Genomic DNA, 25,202 nt, shown 5'->3' on the forward strand with positions numbered 1-25,202 from the left:
CATTCAAAACAGTCACATTAAAGAGGACTCTGCATCATATTTTCCTTCAGTAATTTTCATTGGACCTCATTAGAACAGGCAGCTTTTCAGTTCTTTCTTTCAAGTTCAGTGGGGAATTTAAATGAGATTTCATCAGGAAACCATCTAGTTCCTTGCCTGTTGCATAGTTTATAAGAAAAATATTAGTTTCCTTTTCATTCTAAAGGATAATTTGTTGCTCCTTGAGCATGTCATTTTGAAGTTTCAGAGGTTTACATTTTGACCTTAAATTCTTGCTTTTAAAAGGTACGGATGTGCACCAGCCTATGAATGTCTAAGAGGGAGGCTAAGGATGAGCTATAATGGTTGTAAAGGATGGCTCTCTCTTTCTGTTTAGCCTTGGTCTTAATCAGTCCAGAATGAGCTTACGTAATAGCTCTGCCACAGTCTGCTCTATCATTAGTAGTGAGTCATGTGTTTAGTGAGGCAAAGTTTGGTGTTGGGTTAGATGTGCTTATTTTACAAGATTTGCAGTTGAAATGGCTTTCAAGCAGCCAAAAGAGCTTTTTCTGTTGTTCATCTCCTTGAAAAAAACAATGGTTTTTTTTATCACTATTGGCTTTGAAGTGTTAGTTATTATTGAGTAGCAAACTTAAAAGTAGATGGAAATTAAGTTTTAAGGAAATAAAACTAATATGCTTGTGTAATATTAATTCCCTCTCCCAGTTTCCAGCTAGTAAAAGTAAACCAGTGACAATCTGCAAGTGTACAAGAATGGAAATAAAGTAGAGCAAACACTTAACCAACTACATGTTGCACTCTTAAACTTATACTATTGTGGGTATATATTTATAAACCTAGGATTGATACTTATCCTTCAAACATACTGCAGGATGTAATTTCACATAATGTATTGCATAACCACTCCAGTTTTATCACTGTGTTAAGATAACAGTCAACCAATTAAAGTTTGCCACAGAATTTATTTTTATTTTTATGGGTTTTCCTATATGAAGTATTTTAAATTAGGGTTTTCTCATGCATAGTATTTGGGTACCCGTACCATATATTAAAGTAGTTCCATGATTATTTTCTCTGAACACTGAAAAAACTCTTGTCATTGCATTTTAGTAAGTAGAGATTTTTTCCCCATCCTTCTCTTGCATTTCTGCTGTTTCAAACTAATTTTACTTATTTCATCTTCTAAGCTTACTTCCAATAATACTATATAGTATATAGATATTTTTCATAATGAAAATTTTAAACTTCATCATTGCTATATTTGAATTGCAATTGTTAAAAATCACCATTTATTAATTTTAAGAGTTGGCCCCTATTCTGTCTTGTCCATCTGTACCTACTACTTTTTAAAAATTATTATTATTTGTATATTGCATCATGTTCCAATAGTGGTAGGAGGTACATCTCCCATGAGAATTTTGTTTTGATTTAGTTCAAAAGAAAGTCCAAGAAATTCTTTATTTTGTACGTTACTTGGAAAATAATGATAATACATGGGACTAAATGCATGTGTAAAAATTGATTTTTTTCTTAGTACCCTTGGAATTTTAAAATTCATTAGCATATGCACATTATTTAAAGTATATTTTCTCAGGGAAGAATGACTGTATAATTAAATATAGTTTTATGAAATTTTTTAACATTCAATATTTTCTCCTACTTCGGAATCAGAAATGAAAAGGACTCACAGTGAGGCATCAAAAACAAGGAATAGTTAAGGAATATAATCTACAAATGAGGCAGAAACCCATAACTGAATGCTAAATATTTTGTTTTTGCTGTTCTTTGGTTATAAAACTATACATTTAAAAGAATCTTAATGATTTTCATTTGGAAGAATGTATTTCAATTATTCTAATTTTAGAATTAGAAAAATTACTTTTTAAATTTATATAAGCCCTCTATGGTACAGACAAATAGATTAAAGCCTCGGAAAATGAAGATGATTTGACCAACTTAGGTATAGATGAACAAATTTTGGATTTCTTAATTGTTATCATTACATTTTCTTCTATAGCATATGTTCTGTTTCATTTCACACCATTGGAAGATAGATAGGCAAATAGATTTTGGTCAGTATGCCTTATGTACACAGCTTCAGTTATTAAATTCATACATCATGACTTAGCTTAAAATTCTTAAAGAAAAGGGTTTTTTTTTAATGCTTATGAGCTGTGTCTACTAGGCATAAGACATTTTTCCCCTTTTTTAGAAGGTGCTATATGGGAAATAAACACCATGGTGTCATCTTTAGAAGGTGATCAGGAGAAAGTAGAATACTTCTTAATCTGTCTGTGAGTCTAGAATATTTGAAGTTTCTGAGCATAAGCTGACTATTTGAAGAGTCAGTTCAGATTCGAGAAATAGAAAGTTCAAGGGTCCAAGGCAAGAACAGCTTATGTGACTAGAGTATATTGAACCAGATGGGAAAGTAGGAATAGATGCAGAGGAAGGACAGGGATGTAGACCACTGGGTTTTGGATTCCAAAATAAGTTTTCTTTTTCTTTTTTTTTGTAAGAATAATGGAAAGGACCATGTAGTAAAAGACTGGATTACAGAAAGGTTAGAATGAGGCAAAGGAAACTCTTTAGAGACCTATTACTATGTTTTAAACAAGAGATAATTGGAGCTTGGGCTTGGGAATTGTTGGGAACATAAATATTTATATTAAATTTACGTATTTCCCTCTTTTAGAAGTTTCTAAGTTAAGAATAGGGAGGGATTGTTTTTGTTTTTGTGTGATCAATATCTAGCATATTTCCATACTCACAGTAATGTGCAATAAGTGTTTATTGAGCTTGGTTAGAATATTCTCCATTCTAGCATTGAATCTGTAACACAAAATTCACTAAAGGAATGTTCCATTTGAATTTTTATTATTTCTTATCCAAGAAAATATATACTGTGATTTTCATATCAGTTCCTTGCCAACTTACTGGTTATATATATTCTGAGGGTGTTTATATCCACAGATTGAATGAATAAAAACACTTCCTCAGCTTAAAAATAAATATTTAAATGAAATATATGTTTTGTGTCTTTTTAAAATGCTCTTGCAAATGCCAACGAAAATGCCAGAGTGAGTGAATTTTGTTTTATGGGAAATTCACTCTTTTGAGTGATTATGTGCTTTTAGTTTGCTTGTTAATGATATAAGTGACTTAGAAAATACCAGCCAGTGGGGACTAGACAGAGAGAATTGCAGGAATTTATATTGGCTGCAATACTGATTAGAAGATGATGTTTAAGAATGCTGTCAGTTATTTCTGAATCCACTGATTTTGTGTCTTGGTGAAGGAATTGCCTTGCAGATTGCATTTTTTTGCTCTTCAGTTTCCTTTACAAGTTTGTAGTTGTTTCAATGAGTTAGTTAAATGTTAGCTTCTGTGATACAAATAGCATCTGTAGGAGAAATAGAATTCAGATCCCTTATTGTGGGCTCCCAACAGTTTTTCAGAATGCAGATTTTATGTTGTCTCTAATGTATACTCATTTTTTCACTCTTCTTTTATCAAAAAATTTAAGGGATGTGCAGAAAATGGGCTTCAAACTGTAGTATCAGTAATAGTATAGCATTGTATTCATATATTGTCAAACTTACAGTGTCTTCCCAAGTCTATATGACTAGAATCATGGGAATATTAAGGAAGTTTAGTTCATAAATCTCAAGGTAAGGATCTGATGTCTTTATGTCTTATGTGGGCCTCTCCCTCAAGAGGTTCTCTATAGATCTCCTATCTCCAATAGAAAGTATCTGCCGAAAGAATCAAGGTCAAGATAAAAACTCCCTCTGTAAAAAAAAAAAAAAAACTAGAAAACTGTTAAAGAGATAAAAATATAAATCTTTTTTAAGTGCACAGAAGTAATTTTTATGTAGCTCGAAACAACTTAGTAAACATTTATTTCGTGATACCTACTAACTATATGCCCTAGCAGATGGAAATTTATTAGATATTAAGAATTGAAACATAAAATGCTGAAAGGGAAATTGTGATAAATGCTAATGAGTATAAATACTCATTTTTGTGGGCCTCAGACTGCTTCTATTCCTCTCATTTACCTCTTATGAAAAGCAAAGTCTGTAGCCCATTTTCTTCATTATTGATAGTCTGTGGCTAATGTTCTTCATTTCTCTGTGTCTTGAACCTCTTCCAGCCTTCAGTTCTGTATTTATTAAGCACTGTGTTAAATACAGGAAAAGAGTAAGAAGAAGAAAATTTCCAGTGGAGTTGATAAAATGCTGAGAGAAAAGTACAAATTATAAAACCAATAACTTAATTACTGTTAGTTTTTAAAAAGAGAAATGGTATAAAGGGTGCTGACTTGTGAGATTGGATTGCAGAAAAAATGTGCCAGGTAGGCTCATATTTAACTGTATTTGAAGAATGAGTAGAAATCCTTCTGATAAAAGCATAGAGACAAAGGTGTGTGGTGAAAATTAAAAGCAGAGAAAATGATTAAGGCAGAAAGCAATGCATGTGTGTGGAAATAGTTCACAACAGAGCTAAGAGGGTAGCTCCAAGTGGTTCCCTGGGAGGAGGAACTTCCAAATTATGAAATCTGTCAGGTCACAAGATGAGTGTCCACAGATCTTCCAGTGTGGAGCTTAGGAGGATATTACAAAATTCAAACATTGACAAGAGGAAGAGGGCTTGTCTAGATACCATTAAACCATATCCAAAACCAGGGATCAGTTATTCTAACACTGTTCCTCTTGAGCCTCAACAACGGTGGAGAAGCTTTAAGAACTGTAATTATCTAGATTATTAGTAGGCTCAATGTTAGAATCCTGAGCAGGATTCTAATTGTCAATAGCATTCTAAGAGCATCTTCTTAACATTTGTTACTTTGTCCTGTACCCAGAGTTTTCTCATTCCTGGTAACCCTTTTTTCCCCCTTTATTCATTTATTTATGTGTGTATACATTGTTTGGGCCATTTCTCCCTCCTACCCCCGTCTGACCTCCCTCTCCCCTCCACCCCTCTCGCTTCCAGGCAGAACCTGTTCTGCCCTCTTCTCCAATTTTGTTGAAGAGTAGATGTAAGCAATAATAAGAAAGACATAGTGTTTTGGCTAGTTGAGATAAGGACAGCTATACAGAGAGACTCCTAGTATTGCTTCCATACACAGGTGTATGGAATACACAGGTGTATTACAAGTTGAAGTGATTCATCTCTAACTGACCTCTTCACTACTTCCCAATCACCTTCCCATAGTGATCGCTGTCATTTTAAGGTTACTGTATTAACTCCTCTGCAGTGGGCACATCAAACACTTTCAAGGTTTGGGTTTCCTGTCTTTTCCTATTCCTCCCGTATGTGCTCTCCCCTTAGTGTGTGACCCAAGTCTAATAATATTACTGCATTAGTTTTAGATCTAAAGTACAAATATGAGGGAGAACATACGATTTTTGACCATCTGAGCCTGGCTAACTTCGCTTAAGATGATGTTCTCCAGTTCCATCCATTTACTTGCGAATGACAAGATTTCATTCTTCTTCATAGCTGAGTAAAATTCCATTGTGTATAAATACCACATTTTCTTAATCCATTTGTCAGTAGTGGGGCATCTTGGGTATTTCTATAATTTCACTATTGTGAATAACGCTGCAGTAAACATGGTGTGCAGGTGCCTCTGGAGTAACCTGAGTTGCATTCCTTTGGTTACATCCCCAGGAGTGGGATTGCTGGATCATATGGCAGATCTATGTTTAGTTTTTTAAGAAGTCTCCATATTGTTTTCCAGAGTGGTTGTACTAGCTCACATTCCCACCAGCAGTGTATCAGGGTTCTTTATTCCCCACATCCTTGCCAACATTTGTTGTTGGTGGTGTTTTTGATGATAGATATTCTAACAGGGGTGAGGTGGAATCTTAGTGTGGTTTTGATTTGCACTTCCTTTATGGCCAAAGCTCAGGAGCATTTTTCCTGTGTTTTTTGGCCATTTGGATTTCTTCTTTTGAAAAAGTTCTGTTTAGTTCAGTTGCCCATTTCTTTATTGGTTTATTGATTTTGGGGGAGTTTAGTTTTTTGAGCTCTCTTTATATTCTGGTTATCAGTCCTTTGTCTGATGTATAGCTGGAAAATATTTTCTCGCACTCTGTAGGTGGTCTCTTCACTTTAGAGACCATTTCTTTTGTTGTACAGAAGCTTTTTAATTTTATGTAGTCCCATTTGTCCATCCTTTCTCTTAGTTGCTGAGCTGCTGGGGTTCTATTGAAGAAGTCCTTTCCTATAACTATTGCTTCCAGAATATTCCCTGCTCTTTCCTGTACTAACTTCAGAGTTTCAGGTCTGATATTAAGGTCCTTTATCCATTTTGAGTTGATACTAATACAGGGTGATAAAATGGATTTAGTTTCAGTTTTCTGCAGGCAGATAACCACTTTTTCCAGCAACATTTGTTGAAGAGGCTATTTTCCATCATGTTTTTGATCCCTTTGTCAAAAATAAGGTGCATAGTTGTGTGGATTCATATCTGGGTCTCTATTCTGTTCCACTGGTCTTTTTGTGAGAGTTTTTGTGAGAGTACCATGCTGTTTTTATTGCTATTGCTTTGTAATATAGTTTGAAGTCAGGTATTGTGATACCTCCAGCATTGCTCTTTTTGCTGAGTATAGCCTTGGCTATTCGTGGTCTCTTGTGTTTCCAAATGAACTTTAGGGTAGATTTTCAGTTTCTGTGATGAATGTCATTGAGGTAGGAATCTAACTCAATAAGATTTGACTAAGAAAAAGGAAACTCAGAATATTTAAGTGATTTCCTATATTAGAAATTTTCATAAAATTAGTGATAATTAGTAGAGGGACAACTTGAAAAGTTCCTTTCTTTCAACTTTTAAGTCCAGAACTTGCTACTATAACATCATACCTTATTTTTTTCCTGTAGGATGGTTTGTACACTAAGTTTTATTTCAAAATGTAAGTACTTGTTAGGAAGGACCTTGATGAAATGTTAGGGTGGCTTTTCTTTTTTTACCATGAATATAGAAAGAAGAGGTTTGAAATAAGTCATGAATTGAATTGGCAAGAGGACTATAGTTATATTTTTATTCATAATTAAAACTAGCAGAAGATGGTAATGGACTAAGAAGATGAGATTAACTATGTTGTGTCATTTCATTTTTAGTCATTTCAGAAACAGTAATTTTAAAAAATTACTTAATGAACTAAATTATGTTATTGCCTTGATTAAAAATGAAAATACATTTTGAGTGGCTCTTTGCAAAATTAAAAATATTATAATTATGTTAAGTGCTCAGTGTGAAAAAAGATGTATTTTTAATATCAGTGTTGACTCTCCCTTTATTGCTCCAACAACAGTGTAAGCAGCTCATGGAAGTAAAATTAAGTTAAGAGCTTTCTAAAGGTTGTTTCAAATCACTGCATCTTCTCGCCAAAGATGTTTTATTTTTAAATTTGTCTGTTTAAATATATCTAATAAGTTAATATGAGTTAGTCTTCATGCCTGTGTTTATTTTACAGGAGTTATTTTCCAAAATCTTTTTAGAATTAAAACTTTTTCATGGGTAAAGTGGGAATAAATGAGAAAAAGACTTTCCAAGTTTCAGACACAGACTAAAGGAAATCTGCAGGACTAGTGAGTTTCCTAAAAAAGATATAATTAAAAAACAAACAGTAAACTGTTAAATTAGACACCCTGTAAAACTTCAAAGAAAGTAGACTGTAAAGACAAAGGGACATGAATAGTGATCTTAGTAAATATAAAATTTCACTAGAAATCAAAGGAGTTGAAATACCAGTGGATTCCCTTAAGCTACTCTAATTTATTCTATATTTTTTCTCTTTAAAGTATGTCTTAAGAAAATAGTTTTTTTCCCCTTACCAATGATTATCAGAAATATAAAACTTGCCCATTGGCATGGCTAGATATTAAAGGTAAAAATGAGGTAAAAATGCCCAACAAGGGAAATATTTAAAATGAGCATATTTACATTTCACAAGCTATTATAAATCCTAAATTAAATATATAAAGGACCTATAATAAGAAAGAAAACAACTTACAATATTTTAGTTACAAAAATAAAAATCTACATGGAATAAAATTAAATTCTTTAAAATGACTATATTTTTTAAAAAAATCAAAGCAAAACTAATATGAAAGCACCCGAATATTAAAAATGCACATTTGTGCTTTTTGGACTCTTGTAGTCTCCTTTTTCTGTCAGGCTTAAAATTTTCTATTTAAAACTTCTTATAATGAGCACATTATTTTTATGAAGAAACATATACTTTAATAAAATGTGGGAAAACAAACATCTTACTCTATTGTCTGATAATATGTAGAAAAGATAGTAAGAAAACTCTTACAGTAACCACACTCATCCACAATCATTTCCTAGAACTCAACATGTAAATTTGAACACATAAAGGTTAAGCCAGGGAGGAATAAATGAAGGTATCTGACATGTATTTTCTAATAAATACTGTCTTTCTATGATGAATTCATCAAATACAACACATTTCAGAAGCATATCTTAATTCATCAAATATAATAATTATATAAACATTTTCTGAATACTTTCATTTCCGTGGGAATTCACATACATTTCATTTATTCCTTCCAATAACATAATAAGGATACCCTTCCTTGCGGAGGGAGGAAACTGTGGCACAAAACCAAAGAATTTTGACAATAACTAGAGTGACCCTGCTTCAGGGCTTTCAGCCTCACAGAGGAAGGTCAGTCCGCCTTTTCCAGTCAAGAATGAGTTATGAAAGATAGCCTGGACTTCAGTTAGTTTGATGTTTCACTTTTTCCCATCTCTGCTTTCATTTTTTCCCCCTGGGGATTATGAAATCTAGTTTGTTTTAAATTGTTTGTAACTGTGTCATGCTTTGCTAAGAAAAAGATACAGTTAAGTACTATGCACATATAAGCAAGATAAGAAGTGAATTAAGCTTTGGATTAAGGAGTAGAATATACAGTGTATTTTGGGCAGTGAGTTGTGGATTTTGGAATGAGACAAAACCAGCTCTACTAGGATTATCTCCTTGAGCATGCTCTAGCTTCTGTAGATTCTCTGCTCTCTAATGTTTAAATCTGGAGGTGATTGCTACTACCTAAATTGTGAGGATTATTTACAATTTATAAGTAACTAAAATGTAACATATGCTCAGTAAGTCATAACAATGAACATTTATTATTTTAAAATTATAATAAACACTGTAGTAGTACTCTGGAAAATGAATTAAATTGTATAGAAAAATTTGAATAAGGTATGTAAATAATGAACAGAAACTAAGGGAAGAGAAGACAGAGTAAAAATGTAAGATTAAGAAACAAGGAGGAACTGGGCATGGTTGCACATGCCAGTAATCACATTACTCTGGAGGCTGAGGCAGGAGAATCATGAGTTCAAGGCCTGCCTGGGCTAAAAGAAAAAAAGAAAGCTAAGAAAGAGAAGAAAGGAAGGAATGAAGGAAGGGCGCCAGTGGCTCATGCCGTTAATCCTAGCTACTCAGGAGGCAGAGATCAGGAGAATCACAGTTCAAAGCCAGCCCAGGCAAATAGTTCCAGGAGACCCTATCTCAAAAATCCCTTCACAAAAATAAATAGGGCTGGTGGGTGAGTTCAAGCTCCACTACTGCAAAAAAAAAAAAAAAAAAAAAAGGGAAAGAGAAAGGGGCTGCTAACCAAGCAAGGTGGCTCACACTTGTAATCCTAGCTACTCAGGAGGCAGATATCAAGAGGATTGCTATTCAAGGACAGCAAAATATTCACGAGCCTCCATCTCAACCAGTGCGTGGCTGGGCATTGTAGCATGCCTGCCATCCCTGTCATCCCAGCTATCCCAGCTATGCAGAAAGCACATACAGGAGAATTGCAGTCAAGGCCAGCCCAGACATAAAGCTAGACCCTATCTCAAAAATAACCGAAGCAAAACGGACTAGAGGTATAGCTTGGGAAGAAGCAGAGTGCCCACCTAGAGGCCCTGATCAAAAATCGGTACCCATCAACATGAAAAAGGCTGGGGAGGGGGGGAACTCATTGTTGGTAAGAAGAGTGAGTATAATAAGTAACATTATAAATAATACAATAGAAATTGCATTTAACAACCCAAACAACTGTTGAAGGTAAATAATGTTCACTTAACTGGGCCAGTCACAGGGCTTTTCTCTATAACTCTACATCTCAACATGGCTGGTTTTGGATGGAGAACTCCACAGTGTCAGTACAATTTGTGTTTTGTGAGAATTAATTGGGAATGTACACATTGACACTCTCAGGCTCTTGTGTGCAGTGCTTTTTCTGCCTTGTACTTAATTCAACAGCTGTTGTCCAAGTTTGTGTTTCCAGCTCAGTGGACACATTTGTAAATGAGCACCTCAGAGAAGCCCAGTGAGATGGTACAGGAGCAAGGGGAAGACTCAAGATCTTCCTAGAACAGGAAGGTCATGTACAATATCCCATAACAAAATGAAGTTATTTACCCATAACAAAATAAAGCCATTGATTAGGTTGTACCTTCATTTAGTGGTTTTTCCCTTGATGTTTAGATGACAAAACATTGCAGTTTTTTGAAGCTCGGCATGAGATCATTTTCCTTTTTGAATCACACTTGATCTCTTGAATCTGTATGTTACCTAAACATATGGGATTGTGTTACTTTCCCTTCTTGTGCCTCCCGTCACTTCCCTTTATTCTTCTCCCCTTCCTATCTCATCTCAACTCCCCCTTAAATTCCCTTCTTCTCCTCCTTGTCCTGCTCTAATTCCCACTCCTCACCAGACAGTCATAACTATAAGAATGGTTTTCTAGCATCTCATAATCCTTTCAGAAAGCATCAGGGGAAAAATAAATTCAGCAATGTGCTTTTTACCTTCCTGACCTCTGTTACAGTTGAGCACGGGCTTGGCCTGCTGATTCTCTAATCTCCTTTGCACTAGGCACTATCCTTGCCACCTGTCCAATTCAGGACAAATTCTTGGCCTCATGTTCACTTAGGGACAGATCCAGAGCTTCCCAACCTCACAATAAGCAGTCCAGATTGATCTCCTGGGTGTCTTTTCCTTGTTACTTGGCCCACCTGTTTTCTTGGCCAGTAACTGTAGTACATTTATCACATTAGATCTGTCTCATGAAAACAGACCTTTTGTTAACTCAGGCTGCCAAGAGCACAGAAACACAAAGCAACAAAACTGATAGAAGGGAAGTAGAGAACGATTAGTTTTAAAAAGTCAGGGTATACCTAAAATGCCAGTGTGACTGGGGACTCAGAAAAGACACTCAGTAAGGCTCCCTTCAGAGGCATGAAAGAGAAGAGTCCCCTCTATATTTTTAATCCTCACCAGCATAATTAAGGTACAATAACAAGCATCTTCTCCATAGCAGCCTGTCCTTACGAGAGCTAAATCCTAACCACCACGATGTCACCAACCCTCTCTTACCAGGAGTGCATTTTTCCCCTCTCCTAATAGAAAATTTGCCTCAGTTCCCCTCTACCCGCTCATCTTCTTGTAACCACTAGATGTCAGCAAAACCAGTCAGGTCAATGTGACCCACATGGCCTTTTCCCTGTTTGGTTATCTGAGCCTAAAAAAGTCCCCAGGTACAGCTTTTGCAGTGCTGGTAAATGTTCTGTTTCATGATTTCAATGATGATTATACATCTATTGGTGGTCTCTTGGTAAAATTCAAGCAATACCTTTACTTGTACCATTTATTCTTTGTTTACTCAACTTAAATTATAAGTTGAACAAAACAAAGCAAAAAATTGCCTCTATCCAGAAACGATGCACTTAAAAGTCTATACTTCTTTGCACTTTCCCTTTTGGATTTAGATGCATCTTGCAGGTTAAACTGCCTCCACAATCTCCTTACTCCTCTAATAGATTGAAATTGAGTAAATATTGGGTGAATCTTTGCTCCTCCCTCTACCCCCACTGCAAATATCACCATATTTTGCATACAGTAGGCACAGTGTAAAGTTCCTGGATACATTAAACCATAGAGGAAACTCTTCTTTTCCCAGACTTTTGAATGTATTCTGAAATACGATGGAATACAATTGATGTTAGCCAAACAACGTAGTTTGATTTGTTTTTGATTTAAGACATCTTGGAGTATATAACTGAGTGGATTTTTTTTTTATGTTCCAAGAGAAATTCAGAGATCAAGGACTGGCTCAAATGGTAGAGCACCTGCCTAGCAAGCATGAGGCCCTGAGTTCAAACCCCAATACTGCCAATAAATAAATAAATAAATAAATAAGCAGGGCATGATATGGCTGAAGTCCAGGAGGCACCATTCATAGAAAGTGTATTGTGAATGGCACCCTTGGGAATTGTGCATTGCTGAGCAATTGTGGCCATTAACCACAGCCCAGATTAAAATCACCGTGAGGTATGAGGAAGTGAGTAAAAAGTGCCTGGTGATCTAGGTCTAACTTGCTCCTGAAGATGATTAATTGGGATATCTTAGTTAACTTAGTCCTATGTTGAGCATATATTTATTAAATTCCCACAATGTGCCAGGCGATAACAGAATGAGACACTGGGATATCTGAGGAAGACATTCCAGGTGAAGGGAATGGTGTTATGAAAAGACTGCTGAGCAGCGGTCTTTGTTTCTCTGTCTGTTGTGTTAGAAGAATGGTAAGGAGGAAAAGGCCCAGTGCTGATCATATGAAGGTGCATAGGCCAATGTAAGGATTCTTGGATCAGCTAAAGAATGATGCGAGTTAACCTCCATTTTAATAAGATCACCCTGTTCTCTTGAGAATCCCCTGTAGAAACAAAGTTAAGGAGGTTATTACTGCAATCCAGGGCAAGATGATGGTTTGACACAGGTTGATATTGGTAGAAGTTGGAAAATTCAGATATCTTCTTCCAAGGAGAACTATTTTAATGCAAATGCTGTGTTTAACTTTGTAAATAAGATTTGCATTTGCAAATTCTCCTAAAGAGAATTGTCATCATGACATCTGTTGTGGGTTGTGTTAGGTCTTTAGTTGTATTGATCTTCAGGGTGAGTTTTTCATAGTATTTTAGCAGGAAATGCCAGTCCCAATTAATCTAGAAAGTTTGTATAGAGAATTTTTACAAAGCAGTATTTGAGCGTCTACCTTAACTTACAGTTTTACTGATTGCTACTACACAGTTTTCTTAAATTCAAGAGTTAACGAAGGATTGATTTTCATCAACCTGTCACACTGAAATATTGGTGAAAATGTGCGAGATACTTTACATGATTCAGTGAGAGAAATGTCCAGAGAAGACATGATGTTAACTCTTATGTTGAAGCAGTTGAATTCACAACTGTTAAATGTTTTCTCCTTCTTCTCATGTTAGTCTTCTTTTTGAATCATATTCTGGTTTTCACTATTCAAATGAATTCTTTCTTTATAATTTCTCAACTTGTTTTTACATTTCCTTTTTTTCTCCTTTTGACTTGAAAATGCAGTTGGTTATCAGAAGAGTTCAGGCACCCTGGTAGCTATCCCATGTATATTTAGAGTATAGTGGGAAACCATCTATTTATTCTTGTTTATTTATTTTGTCATATGATACTTGAAGTTTGGACATGGACTATCAGCATCCATATCACCTGTAAATTTGTTAAAATGCAAATTTCAAGCTCTGTCACAGATTCACTGCATCTGAAACTATGCAGAGCAGGTTTTGCTTTCTGCTTTGGCTAGTCTTCCAGGTGATTCTAATGTACACTAATGCTACAGAGCAATGAACAAGGTAATCTTTTTAGGCTTGTAGTATCTACCACTGTGGATGGGTTCACTGAAATGCTACCTTTCTTGTTTTCTCTCTGGCCTTTAGATCCTGGCCCCATTTTAGAGCACTCACTCTCTATAGCAGTTTCTACTCTCAGACCTCAGGATCTGTCTCGGTTTTGGTGGGCTGAACTGTAATTCTCCAGTGAAGAGCACCTATGTCTATCTTGCTAATATTGACCACTTCTGCTAGCAGTGATTCATTGCCTCCTGTGCAAATGGTTCACTTCCCACTTGTGATAATCTGCATCCTCCTACATGTGCTCCATGTGGGTTGGCCATATTGTGACAATTCTGGTTTAGACCTTCCACTCTGACATAATTAAAATCATTCCCTGTTACTCTTAAGTTCTCTAGTTGTGATCATAATGGTTCTACAATAAGCCTAAATCATCAGCAATTCTAACATTACTGGGAAATTGTCAAAGAAGGGTTCAATGAAAGTATCTTCAAGGCATAAAAATGTAAGAAATCTATTTGCAATAGGTAAGCAAGACGGAGCTGGAGATTGGGGTGAGATTGCCTTAGAGGCCAAGAAACCTTAGAGGCTGAATGTTCCACACAAATAAAGATGTGAAACAGTAGATTACACTGTGGGAAGCATAAGTAGTTGGACCAGGTTGGTTTATAATAGATAAAGCTGGGAGGAGAGGAATAATTTGAGGTAAAGATTCAAGAAGAGTTATGAGAAAATTTTATTATTCACCAACAGCATATCATATGAGCTTCTTTGGGTCATTATTTGAGAGAAACCTAGAATATATTTTCCCATCTGTGTTGATACTGTGTATTTAAAATGTTCACTACTCTGTTAATATTTCCATCAATTCTGTACTGTGTTTCAAAGCTGCAGCCTTTGTAGCACATAGCTTACTAATTATTTACTTTCTGTTTTGGTTCAGATATTCAAATTTAGTTTAAAAAACCCAAAGGTTTCACATTTCATATTATATCTTTTATCATAGCAGAACACTAATACTGGACTATTGAGATAATACAACCTATTGAGAAAAGAATTACACACATACTTACCCAGTGTGTTGTGATACTATTTTTTGAATATTAAGATGAAGGAATTTGGTACAAAATACTCTGATGATATTTTAACTTAACCATTTATACTACTAAAAATCAGGCATTGTAAGTAGTTTTTGGACTTTAGAAGCACTTGTAAATATAGCACTCAGGAGGTGGGTGCAGGGGAACGGAGAGTTCAAGTCCACCATGAGCTACAAAGCAAGACCTTGCCTCACAACACCATGGGCTAGTGTTACAGCTCAGTGGTAAAGCCTGAATAATGTGCACACAATGCCGGGTTCTATCCCTAGCACTGCAAGAAAAAAGAGAAAAAAATGTACATATTGCCTGGCAAAGCTCATTTGAAGCATAAAGAGTATTATTAAATTACAATAAAAATTGCACATTTGACTTTGCACGAGAATTAATGTTACTTCTTTTTGTGTTACTGAATATTAAGGATGTGTTTGCTGTTAGCTGACCTCAAAGGCTTTGCTCTGGACCTGGTTTATAAACTGGGTTCTTATGCTAATGAGCATCATCCTCATCATGAGCATGATCTGTCCGTTTGCTTCTGTTTCTGTGTGGACACTGTTTCATGTCGCTTATTATTTCTTTATTTTTTAATAGAGTTAGTATAGCTGCTTTTCTCTCTCCAGCCTGAAGTAATGAATTTTTTAAATGTAACCTTCATTATTCAATTAATTATTGCATTTTCCTAAATATTAATATGTGCCATATTTCAGAGTTAATAGCTGCCTGGAAAGAAAAAGAACAATTAATAATTTCCTACATTGTCCTTTGTTTAAATATCACCTAAATAATTCATATATTTATTAATTCACTCACTTAGTTAAGTATTATGTTTTGAAGACAGGTAGCAATTAATATTATGGTTTAATTTTAACAATAATGTCTAATAACCATGATTAAGTAAAGGATGAGTTTAGCCGGGTGGTCTTTATTAAGATACATATGAAGAGACATTAATTTCTTATTATGCCATAGATTATCTAATTCTTGGCTTAGGTTTTTTTTTTAATTACGCACTTTAAATTTGTCTCATCTATAATTTCTAGAGTTAGCATAAATAGAAATTTTTTAAGGAATATGTTTTCCTATTTATAAAAATTTGTAACTATTTCCTGAAGGATTTTCTGATCCAAGAATGACATTAGTTTGGAGAGATAAGTTAGACAGATGGTGAGAAAGTGATGAAAAACCTTTTGCGGATATAACTAAGGATTCTTCAAGTCTCAGTCTTTGTCACTTAGCTTTGAAAATAGACTCTTTATTTTTTTATCCATAGAATGTTTTTAATGTCTGCAAGTTCTTGTATACATAAATTGTAAAAATCTTCAGCTGTATATGCAAAAGTATATTCTCTTGCAGGTCAACAGCACCAGAAAACAAGCTAAGCTATGAAAAAGGTTTTCGTTAAACTTGATTTGTCCCATATGTGGAAGACAAGATGGATTTAATAACTCCAAAATAATCTATATTCCACTCTTAATCATACACGAAACACCTGATTCCTTCATTACATCCACTCACGAAATAATGAAAATAGGCTCTTTATTCCTAGGTTTTTGTTTTTTAAGACAGGGTTTCATTATGTAGCCCAGGCTATCCTAAAATTTGTGATTCTTCTGTGTCAGCTTCCAGGATGCTGGGATTATAGGCATGACCACAATACCCAGCAGTTAGGTTTATGTTTACTCACCATTTTTTAAATAATCTACTTCAGTCACCCAGCAACCATCACTTATTACAAATCTGTAATACACATCCCCTTTTATTTTAAAACCAGGTATTTTAGGATAAAAGACAGTTTGTAATAGTTATTAAGCAGTAAATAATGGGCTCTTCTAACAGCCACTTCAGAGCATTTACCATTATTAGTTTCTATGTGCAGCTCACAACTTGCACATCATTTTTATAACTATTTTTTAGTGTTAAACCCTGGAAGTTTAAGCAAACTGGAAACCCTAGACACGCAAAGATGTAAAATACACCACAATTCCAAAAGCCTGTTTGGTGCCTGGATGGCTTCAGCATAGCTCTGTCTTCCTTTGATTTGGTTTTGATTTGAATATTCCAATCAAATAAAGCTTAACATCATTACTTTTGCTGTTAATAAATCCCTAGCTATTACAAAAGTAACCTGTTGCTGCTGCTTACATATTCGTAGCCTTAAAATTTGACCTAGGGTCTATCTTATTTGTATCTTACATTGTTTTTCTTGGCTTGCATTGCATAAGAATTCTTGATCTACAATTGAAAAGTCATGTGACTCTGCCTGCAGTAATAATAACCTTGCAATTCTGACCTGAAAGTATTATCAAAAATCTGAATCTGTTAATATTTATTCCACTTTTTAATAAATCTAATTGAAAGTGAGTTATTGATAAGTCTACCTTTATATGCTCTTTCACTAATTTCCACATTACTTAAGTGTAAAAAATTAATATATTTCTATAGGTATACTGTTTGTTTCAGAGACAGATACTATTTTAAAGTACTAACATACTCAATCCATATTTATAATATATCTTTAATGTGCTCATATTTTTTGCCCAAATATCTATAAAACATTCCATTTTAAGAAAAAAAAATGCACATGTGCCAAATAGAGTCCTTGTAATGTCCTGCAATTAAGGGAAAAATGCACAAAATATTACTAAATAATGAGCACATTATCAGATCTTGCCTTCAAGTCATCTTTACCACTGTACCTTTTTTTTTAAATGTAGCTCCATAGGTATGCACACTTATTTTCTGAGTTGAAGCTCTCTTGCTTTCATGCTTTGCAGGTCAGTTTCTTCTGGAAGAAGCTCGCCTCGTAGAAGCAGCTGAGATGGCAAAAAAGGCAGCTGAGCTAGACAACAAAGAGTTCGATGTTGTCTTCAATGCAGCACACATGCTCAGGTTAGTGTTTGCTACTGTGCCTTAGACCACCATTGTGACTTGGAGAAAGCAGTTAATTATACTATACAGTTTTCCTATCATACCTCCTTATCCCACATTCTTTTGGGGGTTCAAACTCAGCGCCTCACACTTGCCAGGTAGGTGCTTTACCACGTTAGCCACACCTCCAGCCTGTTTTTGCTTTAGTGATTTTTCAGATAGGGTATTGTATTTTTGCCCCAACCAGCAAAAAAAAAAAAAGATTCTCCATCTATGCTAACCACAGCTAGAAACCTAGAAACACAGGTGCATGCTTATTGATTGAGATGGGCCCTCTGTAACTGTTTGCCCAGGCTCGTCTCTTACCGTGATCCTCCCAATCTCCGCTTCACAAGCTGGGATTAAATGTGTGAAGTACCACACCCAGCCCACATTCTTAGTATGAATCATGCTGCATAACCATGTAAACATTAGTCATAACTATTTTTATTGATTATAGTCTATGTACCCAATTTACAGAGCAGATGAGCTCTCAGGACTCTGACCATTACTGAGATACCAGTGGTGCCCTTTCCCTTCCCTCCAAAAACTGGATTTAATAATTGTCTAATTAAATGTTTCCAAAACAAAACATTGCTTCAATTAGTCAACTGTGTCTCCATATTCATTATTATTGAGTGTGACATGTGGATAAATCTTAATATGTTTGATATTAGGGGAAATTATCAAATACAAATATATTTAAGACCTATAAAATACTCAAAATGGCCCTTTAGTCAGCACTAGTGATGTTTCTTGAACAATATACTTTTTAGACCCTTAATGCTTCTATTTTCAGAAGGGTTATTACAAAAGCTACCTGCAACAGTAACATAAGATAAATGAATAAAAATGTTTATTTGTGCTGTGGATATAAAAAACAAAAGCCAGTGTACCCATGAGTGGTGATTTAGGATAAAGAAATATATTTTACAGAAACAAAAGAAAATCATGAAAGAAAGAGTACAAGGAACTCTCCTACATCAGTTATCCATTTTCCCCAATTGTAATATCTCCCAAAACAACAGCACTTTGTCATTCTCAGTATATTGTCATTGATCCAGTTCATGGCCATATTGGGTTTCCCCCATTTCACTTCTGTCCCTCTGCATGTCTGTGTGTTTAGTTCTCTGTAATTTTACTGCATACGTGGGTTTGTGTGTTCATCACGAGAGTGAGAGTACTGTAGAGTCCCATCATCACAAGTATCTTTCATGTTGTCCTTTTTTAACCCACATGTGCCTGCCCAGGAACCAATATTTAAAGCAAATTTGGTAGATTAATTTTGGTTTATCATTTGGGATTTTTTTTGTAACTGTATCTTAGTGGCCTTCTATCTGGATTTTTGTTAGTTTTAACTAAGAAATCCAAAGCCTGAATCTGAGGGCAAGCATACCAAGAGGTTTCAGCTAACTGCCCTCACTCTGCAGTAATGTTCATCAGTCCTAAACTACTTGTTTTATAAAGCTGACATCTACAAGTAGAAATCAGGAGACAATTGGTATATTTATATAAATAACCTATAGCAATTTATAGGAACCTTCAATACCAGGATAATTTTTAAAAGACACCTTAATTTTCATGACAAGGTTATGTGCTGCTGTGAAGAGGATTTTTTGTTCTTCATGAATAAAACACTGCTTTTCGACACAATAAGCCATTTGTAAGGATAGGAAAGCACATTTCCATAGGCTAATTCATCTTACTCATAATAAATAGCTTCATCAACACATCCTTTTGCTGCATATTAAATCAATATCTGGAATTCAAGGTCTATCAGCAGAAACCCATTATAAGCACATTACAAAAAAGGTGTCCTTGTTAAATATATCACCTGTAAGAATTTTTCTTAGTTACCATAGTGTTAGAAATCACTGGATAGTTTTTGTTACAGATTGCAATGTGGAAATCTTTATGATTCATTTTTCAGAACCTTCTCTTTAGCTTTCTATAGTCTGCTTTCCTCATTAAGTTGCAGTCACTCAGCACCCTCTTGCATTGGCGACAAATGTGACCATAGCAGCCTGACCATATCCTATTCAACTTGGTGGAAGTCTCCATGAATGATTTTGTGTAGCTTTTCTGTTTTTCAGTTCCATCAAGTTCAAGTATTTCTTGAGGGCTTACTGTGACCTTACTAGTCAATAGTATTCAGCGCTCTCTTTGCTGAAAGGAATAAGAAAGGTTTTCCAGTCTTCCCTTGAATGCACCTTTAAAAAATGGTTAGCTGTCAAGATTTTGTTTATATAATGTTGCACATAAAGTTTTTCCTGGGAATGACAGAGTCCTAAACTGATTTTGATATTAATTCAAAGTGCTTTGTTATTTTGAGAGATTTTTTAGTAGAAAAAATTGGCAAAGTTTGGTGACCAGTTAGGTGTGAAGAAAAGAGTAAATATCTCCATGTTTGTGACTTTGTTAGCTGGATGAATTATTTATGTAATATTCCAAATCACCAATGGAGCAAAATATTACACTTTAAGATATAGTTCCTTCCTACTGATTTAATTTCCCTTTCCTTGGTTAATGAAATGGTCAAAGGAATATATTAATTTGGAAAGAATTACTTAGTCATTCTATCTGAATAAAGACTAGAAGATACCTACGTGTTTGTGTAATTTTAGCATGTATATATGGTTTTATATCCTGACTATATTATGTGATATATGTAGTTGTATTTGTACATGTATAAATGTGTATATGCAATGAGATGCATACTTAGCATACATGTAATTGTAATTATGGTATACAGAGATTCAAAAATAAATTTCTTTCTTTTTTGGGGGGAGCAAATTTTGAACTCAGGCATGCTGCCACTGGCCTTAAAAGAAATTTCTGAAACAGAGCATGAAATAGATGAGCAGTTATCATTAAGTAAGAAAAAATTCTAAAATATGGTGACAGTCTTCAAGTATCATTTAAAAAGCAAAATTGATGAAAATAGATCCACTCCTAAATTGTCTTCACGTCTTCTTTCTTCAAACTAACAAATTCACTTTAAACAGAGACAGGATTTCTTAAAGAGTAATCTGCAGGGGCTTGAGAGCTTCCCCAGAGCTCAATAGTGTTTACAGTGCAGGAGCTGTGCCATCCCTGCAAGGAGCCAAGCAGTCCCACCTCCATTAGAGAATGATTCCTCTGGGTGCAGCTGCCTCCAGTATGCTACTTCTTTATTCCATTTCCTTGAGATAGCATCTGACTGGTGGAACCTGAGTCATGTGCTGGAAGATAAAAGATGAAAGGATTTTTGGCTTCTGCTTTCCTTGGAAAAATAGAGTCCACTTTGTGGCTAAATTACCAACTGAATTTTCAGGAAGAGTGATCACAGATGTGTGAGAACATAGACAGTACATGGTGGCACTTTGAGTGCTTCAAATAAAACTTAAAACGTATTAGGTACTTCCTGATGAGGCCATTTTTTAAAAAGCAGATTGGTTATCATCAAAGGGTACTAGCAATGAAGTTTAAAATGCTACAACTCAGTGGAGTTATGTCTACACAGTTGTGAAGGAAACAATTGAATCAACTATTCTGTTAGAAGTATTTCATGGGAATGGATTTATTCAGTTTTTCTCTCCCCAAAACTGGATATTGGAGAGATAGAGCACAAATATATGTGATACCTGAGAGGAAGTCAAAAGTCATAAAAAATTTTTTTTACCTGATTCGTAGGCTCTGGGCGAAGAATTTCTGTTGTTGCTGTTTTTAATCCATATACTGAGTAAGAGATAAAAGTAGCATTTATTCAGGTATCTTCTGTCTATCCAGCACTATATTTTGCACTTATGTATTACGTTATTTTCTTCACTCTAATTGCACATCTGTGAAGTAGACTTAATATTTCTATTTTATAGGTAAGGATACTGAGGCTCAGAGACAATACTTGTCAGCCTTGGTAAAGCTGGGATCTAAATGTAGTGTGTTCTGGCCAAGGATGATATTTGTTGTCTCTGTGTTACATAGGCTCCCTCTGTCTTGATAATAGAGTGACTACCCAAAAGCTATGATTCTTGAGTTCATACAAGGAGAAAGGATTTATAAAGAGTGACAGGCTATTAAATGTGCAAATCATAAATAGTAAGACCTCTGTAGTATCATTAAATTAATTCTTTTGTGATAAATTTTAGAAAGTAGATTCATAGATTTATAGTCATTAGAGAGACAACTCCAAGTTTGTATTCTCTACAGAATATTTAATTTTTAATGGTACAATATTTAACATGGGTCACACAGCTGAGAGAAGTATGTATTTTTTTTTCTTTTCCAGGCATAAGGGTAGACGCTATCACTGACTCCAAGATAGTGAGAAAAGCAAAACTGCACCACATGGATTGGTTCTGGTTGCTTCCCTAATTTCTAGAGGGCAGAGTAAATAAATGAGAAAGAAACATTGTCTTTTAATTTCCCTACTCAAGTAATACAATGTTACACAGTTTTATATTGAATTTAGAAATCCTTCTTTGTAAATTCTATAAGAAGTAACATAAATTTTAAATTCTTAACTGAGAAAGAAACAGAATCAAATTCTTTTCTCAAAGCACATTTGTGTGTTTCGGTGTGTGTGAGTGTATGTGTGTATCATGGAGATATATTCACAGTAGGCCCTAAACATCCCTAGGTTCTACATCCATATGTACAAGAAGACCACAAATTGAAAATACTTGAGAAAAATTTGTCTGTGCTGAATGTGTACAGATTTTTTGGTCATTATTCCCTACACAATATAGCGTAACACCTATGGGTAGCATTTGTGATGAATTAGGTATTGTAAGTAATCTAGGGATGATTTAACCTATAGGGAGGATGTGTGTTGATATTATGCATATAACGAAGTTGAGTATCTACAGATTTAGGTATCTGCAGAGGGAAGGGTCTTGTAACCCATTCCCCCAGGATAAAAAGGAGCTACTGAGTCTCCAAGGATAGGTCATATACTTTCTGTTTGACATTTTGAATTATCCAGAAACCACTGGAAATTCACTGGATTTTTCCAATTATAAATTATATTTTATTGCCAACTTTTGTTCAGGAGACTCTTATTTTAACCACATTGTACTGTATTGTAAGGTCTTTTAAGCAAAGTAAGTGACGAATGAGGTTGAAAGTGGATGTCTTCCAACCCAGTGCCTCTTCAGTGTTACTGAGGAAGCAAATCACCTCTGTGATCTTGGTTAAATTCCACATTTTGATTCAGTAGGTGTGGGTAGTACCTGAGGTTTTATACTTCTAACAAGTCCCAGGTGATGCTTATGATGCTTCCACTATGAGGAAGTTTTTATACTGCCTCTTCTCTTTTCATTCTTCAACTCCTCTTCCCTCTCTAAAATGACACTTTGAACCTCAGTGATAGTTTACTATATATGAAGGTAAACGTTAACATTGCCAACACATTTCCTCCCTTTAATTTTTTTCAGTACACGTTATATGACCTTCCTAGATAAGGGCTGAACTCTGACAGATTTAAGGATCTAACTCTCCTGGGGCACAAGGAAACTTTTGATTCTGAGGAACCTTTTCCAAAATCACATCAGCATAGTCTTTTCTTTCATCTTTTACTGCAGCATTTCCTCTTCTCCCCTCTATCCTTTACCTTCACAGTTGCGACAGATAACTATAGATCTTCAAGTCATTTTTGATATTTTGACAGCAATTTCCATCTAAGAAGTCTTTAGTGTTGTAAACAATTTATTGCAGGAGTATCATTGTACGGAACCTTTCTGTTCCATTGATTTTACATAAATGTGATTCTGATTTTAGTATTTTAAGATTTTCCCATACATTTTTTATGATTATTCAGCTCTCTTTCTATTTCTACTATACAACTTATCAACTAGTATTAAATTTTAGTGCTGCTTTGGGCAACTTAAAGGTAAGTATCAGTTTATTGATTGGCAAGAATCCAGGAAAACCTAGTCACTGTCTCTGTATTTTTGTTACATGAATAAACAACTACTTAAAAAAAAAACTCATAACTTACCCTTAAAAATATATCTTTTATGGATCAATTTTAATTCAAAATAAATAATTCATGACTATTAATGATAGTGAAAGGGAGCCAATTCTTTATGCTACTAGAGGTTTTAAAAAATATTTTCAAGGAAGTAATTTTAAATTTAGCAATCTTTAATTTTACAGTTTTCTAAGAATACATAAAAATATAGGTAACTGTGAATGATCCTTTTAATCACTTTCTTTTCAAACATTCCCTAGGTTATATTAACTTGTTTCATTACAATTTATTCCCAAATTTCTTTTACACATCTGTTTTATAGAACTAATGAGTTGTTTAAACATGTGTTCCACAATATATTTTTCTATTACAAAGTAACAACACAAAGAGAAATTATAGATATTGTATATATATATATATATATATATGATATCAGATATAAGTTTTATAGTGCAAAATAGAATTCATTATGCAGGTGAGGAAGTTTGTGACTTTTGTTGTTGTATTTTTGTTTTTGATTTGCAAAACTAAATTTTCAGGGATGGCAAATAAACAAACAAACAAACAAAACAACAAAAAAGACTTAAACATGATCAGTCCAGTCCAGTTATTTATAGGGATTCAAGATTTACTTCATAGTACATTTCACAAATACTTTCTTGGCTTCCTTCTACTCTCTTGCCATTTTGGGCACAGAGAAGCAAAGATAGCATGAAGACGGGGAGGGGGTAGCATATATGATGAGTAGGAGTTGATCATGAGAATGGAGCTTCTGTTGGAATCTCCTATTCTGTTGTTGACACAGTGATAAATCTTTATTCTCTAGACATGTGGCATAATTTATGTTAACTTGTAGGATGGGGAAGTTGCCAGTTTGGTCCCAGTGTAGCTTCCTGATATGAATGATTTTTCTTTCTCCATATGTCATTCATTATTTTGTACTGTGTACTATGGCCAAAACACAAGATTATCTACATCTGGCCTGAGCAATCACCTGACAGAGTCAACCATTTCCCCATTACCCAACTTTCTGAGTCTTCCACTGGGCATATGGGAGATTTACATGTCCTCCAAATCTAATTTTGATGATCTGAAAATGAGAGACTACAAGAAGTAAGAAAGTATCAGGCACTGTTTTTGCTTTTTCATTTTAAAAATGTGGTTAATAGCAATTGATTCATAGTATTGTTCTAAATAATAGATGAGATAATAAGTTACAAGGTAGATGGTTTATTAAAAAATTTTGTACCAGAAAGGAAGTAGTAAAGAATGAAAGAGTGAGTATGCAGGAAAAGTCTGTATTATCAGCTGGTTTTACATAAGCATACCTAGTAGTCTGGAAACCTGAGTCATACAGTGAGTCCTGATCTCATGTTGGATGTATTTCACAATATTTAATAAAATCCTCCAAGCAACTGGGAGAGTATTACTAATTTCCACACTGTTCAAATATTGATTAATGATTCAGTCATCTATGCAATTAAGATTTGTTAAGCACTCCCAGGATTTTTCTTACAGAGTATAAAATATACCATGAACC

At 34.7% G+C, this 25,202-nt stretch overlaps 1 protein-coding gene across 3 annotated transcripts in view; it reads left to right on the top strand.

The window, feature by feature from the left end:
* The window catches only part of Tmtc2 (transmembrane O-mannosyltransferase targeting cadherins 2), a 386,771-nt gene that overhangs the window by 296,995 nt on the left and 64,574 nt on the right, over positions 1-25,202 (top strand). For 2 of the 3 annotated variants that reach the window (XM_020186707.2, XM_074084058.1), the window contains exon 10: positions 17,580-17,694. The exons of the other annotated variant lie outside the window; for it this stretch is intronic. In XM_020186707.2, the coding sequence (XP_020042296.2) occupies positions 17,580-17,694 (115 nt within the window). The remainder of the gene's footprint in view (positions 1-17,579; positions 17,695-25,202) is intronic. 3 annotated transcript variants of the gene reach the window in all.

The sequence above is a fragment of the Castor canadensis genome, chromosome 8 (genome assembly GCF_047511655.1).
Source record: "Castor canadensis chromosome 8, mCasCan1.hap1v2, whole genome shotgun sequence".
In the NCBI taxonomy this organism is placed as follows: domain Eukaryota; kingdom Metazoa; phylum Chordata; class Mammalia; order Rodentia; family Castoridae; genus Castor; species Castor canadensis.